At 34.6% G+C, this 7,500-nt stretch overlaps 1 protein-coding gene across 1 annotated transcript in view; it reads right to left on the bottom strand.

The window, feature by feature from the left end:
• LOC138041381 (general transcription and DNA repair factor IIH helicase/translocase subunit XPB-like) overlaps positions 1-7,500 on the bottom strand; it is a 28,244-nt gene that overhangs the window by 18,346 nt on the left and 2,398 nt on the right. The window contains exons 2-14 of the mRNA XM_068887155.1: positions 7,129-7,163; positions 6,958-7,006; positions 5,687-5,739; positions 5,513-5,587; positions 4,883-4,963; positions 4,619-4,653; positions 3,651-3,696; positions 3,454-3,528; positions 3,232-3,306; positions 2,877-3,008; positions 1,997-2,047; positions 1,439-1,525; positions 844-899 (exon numbers count right to left, since the gene is read on the bottom strand). Coding sequence (XP_068743256.1) covers positions 844-899; positions 1,439-1,525; positions 1,997-2,047; positions 2,877-3,008; positions 3,232-3,306; positions 3,454-3,528; positions 3,651-3,696; positions 4,619-4,653; positions 4,883-4,963; positions 5,513-5,587; positions 5,687-5,739; positions 6,958-7,006; positions 7,129-7,163 — 850 coding nt within the window. The remainder of the gene's footprint in view (positions 1-843; positions 900-1,438; positions 1,526-1,996; positions 2,048-2,876; positions 3,009-3,231; positions 3,307-3,453; positions 3,529-3,650; positions 3,697-4,618; positions 4,654-4,882; positions 4,964-5,512; positions 5,588-5,686; positions 5,740-6,957; positions 7,007-7,128; positions 7,164-7,500) is intronic.

Here is a 7,500-nt window from a genome sequence, read left to right on the forward strand (position 1 = left end):
TGTGTTTTGAAAGGCAAGGAAAATATCTGGTTATTTTACCGACTTTAAAACCTGTTCAATCACACAGTAAGAGTTCCCATACCACTCACAAAGAGAAGGTCTCACATATTAAGCACTCAAAGAGAAAATAAACAGATAAGGTGGAAGAGTGTGGCTTTGGGCAGGAATAATTTTTTGTGAACTTCACAAAATATACTTTTCTTCTTGTTATTGATGTTTTTTCTCAACGCCCACTAGTTGCTACATATGACATCAAAGTGAACTCATCATCTCAATATGACGTTGTGAAATGTATGCATGCATGCCTACTACCAAGTGAAAATAACATAACCCTAGCATGTTTACTTCGTCTTAAAATAACTGAATTGAAATTCACATATCCCAAGGGATAGATCAGGTAATCCTTGCTGTGAGTTTTCGTGGTTGCTTGACTCAGGAAGAGTCTTGATCAAAGTACATGTAAACTTAGGTACTCAAGTAATGTTACTGGTAGGTGAAGAAGAGCAGAGATTAACAAGGATTGCAGAATTTACTTTCAGTGGAGGAGGAAGGGTTTAAGGCTAGACCCAGGGGGGGTTACAGTGGGGGTCCGGAGCCAGCTATTACAATAGCTTTCATGATTAGTTCTGAAACAAGGGAGCCCAATGCCAAACACAACAGAGCACATCCTCTACTGATTCAATGATAGTAAAGGTTGTATCTGGACATAAGGATCTGGGAAATCTCCTTTGCCACAGGAAACTTTAAGTAAAGCAGGGCCTTAGAAGTTTGGAAATAAAACCTGGGAATTCCTCTCAAGATTAGGGACTTAAGCTTAATTCTCTATGGTGTATCTAAACTTACTTCTTTTGTAAAGTTTCAATGTGTTCCTGAGCCACCTCAAAGGAATATGTTTGGCTCTAAAAGAGAAAAAAAATACAAGTTTAGTTTACAGACGACGCCTATAGAGATTCTGATTATCCTTTTTAGTTAACATTACCTCTACATCCACTAAAAAACGTTGTCCTCTATAACCAATTGACTCCTAATAGTGACTCAGAATTCAAAGCAGTAAAAAAACATGTGTTTGCATCAATGAAGATCAAAAAATAATGCTGTAGTTTTGTTGCCAATGGCCAATGAAGTGCACTGCAGATATTCTTTGTTGTTTGCAGCCAAGGATGGAGAGGATGGAAATGGATTGAAACTTGAGAAAACTGGCTAATTTTTTCAAGTTTGGAGACGTTGTCCTCTGAAAGTCGCCAAAAGTTAAAATACGAATTATAGCTCTTTGTGCCATATTATATTTCGTATCATCTCAGTGAGATGTCAGGAATGTTTAATACACGTGTGAGCTAGATTACTTATTTAGATTTTTACCCAGTTTTGGCCTAAAAACAGGAAATTTAGCATGACATTGTCCCTTTAAAGGGTGAATAGGATAAAATTGTGCACACACTTCTTCTTCATCCTCATCCTGATCTATTTTATCAATGTAATCTGAGATGTCTGTTGGAATAATTGATGTAGCTTCTGATGATTGATCCTGTGAGACAAGTCAAAAATAATATCATTATTCAATACAAATCATACCATAATTATTTATCCCTCAAAAAAATTAAAATAAAATAAAATAATAAAAGTAAAATAAGCTCCTGCTTATTGATCTGAATTAATGTGTTTCCGTAAGTAACTAGCAGAAAAAAGCTTTCATAAAAATTCTTGATTCATCATCACTTTCATCATCGATGCAAATAAGGTAACCCATTTAGGGTTCTCAACTGAACCTGTACCCCGTAACACCTGTCACATGCGTCACTAGTAAGTGTTACAGATAAAAAAACCGTCTGGATCAGTAGATCATTGAGTCAATCACTTGCAGTGTTCAGGCCAAAAATAGCACAGCAATGGCTGTTCAAAATTCTACAGAGAACCCTGGTTTATGCGACATAAGTTGCTACTGTAACAGTAATAACATTATTAGGCAATAAGGGCAATAAGTTTATTCCATGTGTACCTGTTCATTTGCTTGGGAAGAATTTCCATTAGCTTCCTGTGGTTTGTTCAGCTACATTAAAAAGTACATTATTGTTAAAAAATATAGAGCATTAATAAACCACGAAATGAAACACCAAACACCATGTATGACCCCACCAAACATGGAATACTAACCGACAAAGGTTGGATTTGAGCTTGAATATCATTTTTGGCCTAATTAGACCTAAAACGTTATTGCTCCTAATTCATTGAGATTAAGATCAGGATTCAGATGAAGAATGAGATAAATTAAGAGCAATAACGTTTTAGGCCTAATTAGGCCTAAAACAATCCAACCTTTTGTTGGTTAGTATCCAATGTATGGTGGGGTCTGACATACATGGCGTTTTGGTTTTGGTGTTTTGCAATGTCCAAAAAATATACCTCATAAATTCCACCTGACTGACAAATCATTATAAATAATATTCATGTCTCTCTATCTGCTGACTCTGATCAAGGTAAAATCTGACCCAAGGCTGATTCAGGACATCACAAAAACTGAATTTAATAATAGTATACTCAAAATGAAGCTGATAACGATGAGATGATGATGATAATATTAATAATAATGATGATGATAATTATATGATATACAGTTTTAGCGAAATCAAGACACAAAAGTACTGTCATGATGATAAACCAACATTTTATTCTTTTCAAACAAGGAAAAGTTTTCTACTGTTACAGTGACTGTAATAATCAACTAGAGGAATCTTGGGAATGCAAGGGGTGCGCATAACAACAGACTCCCCAACTTACCCTTAAGTTCTTAGCCAACCAGATTTAAGATAGTGAGTGCAATGTATAATAAGATTTAATACAATAATTAATATTATAATTAGACTATGATCAGTCTCTACCTTCAATGACGACTTTCCTCCAACAGTCGACTTCATAAGTTGATCCTCCCCTAAACCAAGTTCAAGGTCTTCACCTGTTCGTTTGCGGCATTTCTCAACTGCAGAATCTTGCAGAAGATGCTGTAGAACTTCCTGTCAAATCAGGAGACAGCTATGATTACAATGTCTTCTAAAAAGCATTTTAAACAACAAAACACAGTTAATTAACATGTACTATGACAAAATGTTAGGGAAAGCAGATTGAATTTCACAGTAAAAAATATTTCAAGGTTCTTGCGCAATTATTATTTGCACTACAGATCTCCTTTACATACATTTGTACCTACAACCAGCATCACATTCTTATATTACTCACTGGAAAGTTGCTCTCAACAAAGTATCTGTTGTGTTTCAATACCAGTTTCACTTTTCCATAGCTTAGTGTGCAGATCTAGAAAAAGGCAAACAGTAAAATAATAAAAAAGGATTAAGGATTTCTTTTATTTTTGTAAAGACTATGCAACTGTAACTTCAAAACTACAACTGTTACAATAGTTTATCTTCCAGTTAAGAAGATTACCACATGACAACTGCACACCTTAATAAACTGGATTATTCCATCAGGAATTGTAGTCTTGCTCAGCCGACGCAAATATTCAATGATATCACTTGTCTGGATTTTGAAAAAAATGTATTAATTTAATTAAGAAGCTAAATATTAAACCACGTTTGCAGTCATCACATTGATTTTGCAGGCCATCAGAGTGTGACGGAAAGAATGTTCTAATTCTTTACCTGAAGACCAACAGATACAGCAGCATACAGTGAATATGCAGTCAGCCTACAACAAAAAGTGTAATACTGTAATTTAAAAGAAAAAAAAAGCCTTTTGGACCTTTTAGAAGGTTTTCAGGTCTTTGAAAAAAGTTTTAGTCGAATGATCTGTATAATGTAGTTCAAACAAGTCAGAGCCAGTACCTTAGTCTAGAATCTTTTAATGTGTACAGTCTTCTTGGATGTACTGTACCTTACAACAATTGGGCCATAAAAATGACTCAATAACAGCAGGGCCCAAGAAGATATGGTATGCCCGTAAGACAGTGAATCAATAAGAAAATTATTAATACCGGTAAATTTATTACAATATCATTTTATTATAATTCAACTGAAGTCAGCAGAGTACAAATAACACCCAAAACGAGTACAAATATCTAACAGTATTTGTACTCCAGAAGACCAGTTTTAACGATAAAAAAATCAACAGTAAAAGACAAAGTTTCAACCATTATAACTTTGGTAATTATCAAGTGAATGGTAAAACTGAAACAGTGAATATATACGTTGTGGTTTCTAAAGAAACGGTGCTGGCTGCATCAACCAGAAATGAAACAGAAACGGTGCTGAGAGATGAAAAACAAAACTTTGGTTTTATCAAACAAAGTGGATAATGGGCAAATTAGTGCCACCATACGAATTAAAGATCCATAAGCTGACATTTCATTTCATTCTCCACCACTGATGAAGGGCTAATGCTTAAAATGCCATCTCACAAATTTCTTTCATACTGTGAATATACCATAATCATCTTGTTCTCAAGATAAAATTAAATTTTGATGTCAAAGCTGCATGCCGTATTGGTGTCAAACCAAGACCTCTATTCTATTGCAGCTATGCAAACATAATTTAATAACTGCTTATCCTATCACTAAAAACCAGGAATTGAAATAACCAAATTATTTGACACATTTTCTCCACGTGTATACCTGTATTCATGGATATGCTCTGGTCTACAAACAGGCTGTGAAGAAAGAGAATTCAATCATCATTGACAATTGACAAAAGATTAAAAGAAAAAAAAAAGCATGAATTTATTAATTAAAACATGATTTTAAATTTAACTATTTCTTTGAACTTCAGAAACAAGCATGTTAAGGTTTCTTTCTGCACTGATCTTTTCAAAATTCCTATTTCTACAATATGCACATGTTCCGTTACAAGGGCTTTTACATGTTTATGTCTGCACATACCTCTGAAATAGCGATGAGAAAATCATGAGCATGTTTGTACACAGGAGAAAAAGACTCTAAAAAAATGTGTCCATCAGGTGCCTGTTGAAAAAAATAATTTATTATAACCATACCAAGAAAAAATAACAAATGAACTCAAAATTACCAGACGAGTACTCTATATGCCAACACCTTATCTTAAGAACTCAAACTTACTCCTGTGATCAATGGTTTAATATCTTAAATAAAATAAAAGGCTATGCAAAAATTCAAAAAAATCGTGGCATTTAGTCAAAAAGCTTTTCATTTTCATTTCAGTTGGTTTCTGATTTTACCATATCAGAAGGTGGTGAAGAAGTCTTTAATAGGAGATCGGCCTAGAAACTATACAATTAATTGGGTTTTAGGGTTTTGGGTTGCTGGTGATAAAAAAGTTAGAGTTACCGGTAAGTATTTGATGTGCTTTTAGCCATTTGGCAAAATTGCCTCCAATTCACTGCGTCAAGAAGTGTACGCTTGTATGTAAACGTTCTTGAATAAGTTTATTCAGTAATAATAATTGTGATGTGTAGAAAATGAACTTATTACTTCTGTATAGTAACTGCAGTCTGACAGTCTCTACATGAATATGTACAGTTACCTATAACTCACCACCCAGAGGGGTCTTGAGGCATGGTCCCCTTTCAGATTTATCAGTTTACGATAGTCTTTGCCTCCAAACTCATCCTTTTGATTGAAAATATTTTATTCAGTAAACACTACCTCTGGAATATCAAAATAATATCAAAAGCATAATTATAAAACATTCAAGTACAATACACTCACTTCATTTGCTTCATCTTTAACAGCAGCGGCAGATGACTTAGGAGCAATCTCCACTGTAAAAAACATGGAAAAGGGCTACCATTTTTGTGTCAATTGAGAAACGCAAAATATTTTTTATCAAAAAGCACTACATATCATGTAGTGCAGACAAGTCTTTATATAATTATATATCCCAGCCCCAATGAAAAATCTCCCAGGATCTTTGAAAATTATTTTCTTAATCTTTGAAGACTCAAATATTCTTGAAGATTAAAACTCTTTAAAGTTCCTTAGTAGAATCTTTCAAAGATTGTTTGCTCAAGGTCACATGCAAAGATCCTTAGGCTAGTGATTTCAGGTAAATAAGGATATTTACAATCACTTACCCTTTGACATCCAAACTGGCCTAAACTGGCCAGACTTGCATGTAGTATTTTACCATGTCTAACGCTAGACGATTATACTCCTCAATGGGGAACCCCTGGGAGTCAATGGGTTAAGCATCTCAATAAGATATGCAGAGAAGAAATACAAAATAATCTTAGACTGGTAACCCTAACCCTTTTTCAGAATTGACCTTTTAAAGGAAGATGAAAAGAGGAAAACCTACCAGTAGATATAAAGTTACTGTATTAAATCAGGAGGAGGAATTCTGGATTTTTTAATAGGACGAAGACCACAGCATAGTTTTTGAGAAGGGAACTCTACAATTCCCTTTGCAGACAGGACGGGACTACAGTCCAATTTTACATGATCTACCGGAATTAACATTATACTGAAGCTTAACAAGGACAATGAAAAACAGGTATAGAAAAACTCCACTGATTTCAAAGAATTTGAAGGCCAAAGGTAGAAGTGTACCTCCCAATGGACAGTGATGGTCTGGACAACCTCTCTGACCATTTTTTCCAGTTATCTTCCTTTTTTTTTTTCACAACATGTGGCTAGTTAAATGTAACATCACATGGTGGAAATAGGCCATTTTACAGTTGTTTGCTCAGTAACCTAGCCTACGAATGGCTGAAAGGTTGCCGGTGACCTTGTATCGATACAGACCTCATTGCTGTTCTCATGTAAATAATTATTGTGTTGTTGTAATTCTAATAATATTAGTCTACATTAGCATTTATTTAAAAAAGCACAAAGGTTTGTATCAAAGCAGGGTCACTGGCAGGCCTCGCGTCCATTCTTAGGACAATTAAAGTTCTATAAGCTCAGCAGAGCTATAATTGTAAAATTAATGGTCTATTGGCCAGAATGCATGCCTTAAAATTTATGTTTGAATCACATACCATCCTCAGTGGATTCCTCTTCTGCATATAATTCATCGTCATCTTCCACCTTACCCATGGCAAGAATAATACAATAATATGAGAGAGTGATATATGTTCAAAGTCACTGTGATAATCCACTGTGCTTCTATAAAGCACAAAGAATGTACCACTGCTTCGAACTGCATGTACCTTGCTTTTCCTTGTCTTCTTTGAGGATTTAGAGGCTGAAAAAGAAAATATGTGCTTGTAATAATTTATATTAATTAATAACCAAAGATTAGGTAGTGCAAAGGCAAAGGATTGGTAAACATTTTAACAGACATGTATTGTAATGTTATGGTTACAGATTTGTGCAGTTTCAGCAATATCTGGTATAATCCAGGGTTAATGATAGGCCAATTTCAATACCATAAATAATTAAATAAATATTATTTCAACAAAATAGCCCCCTAAGAGGACATGTGCTTACAGGTAATGAACGTTCTACCGATTAATTAACATTGTTGCATCGCGGTGAGTACGTGGAGAAAAGAAGGCATTGGATCACACCCGAAATAGTAT

This window comes from Montipora capricornis, chromosome 1 (assembly GCF_036669925.1).
Source record: "Montipora capricornis isolate CH-2021 chromosome 1, ASM3666992v2, whole genome shotgun sequence".
NCBI lineage: Eukaryota > Metazoa > Cnidaria > Anthozoa > Scleractinia > Acroporidae > Montipora > Montipora capricornis.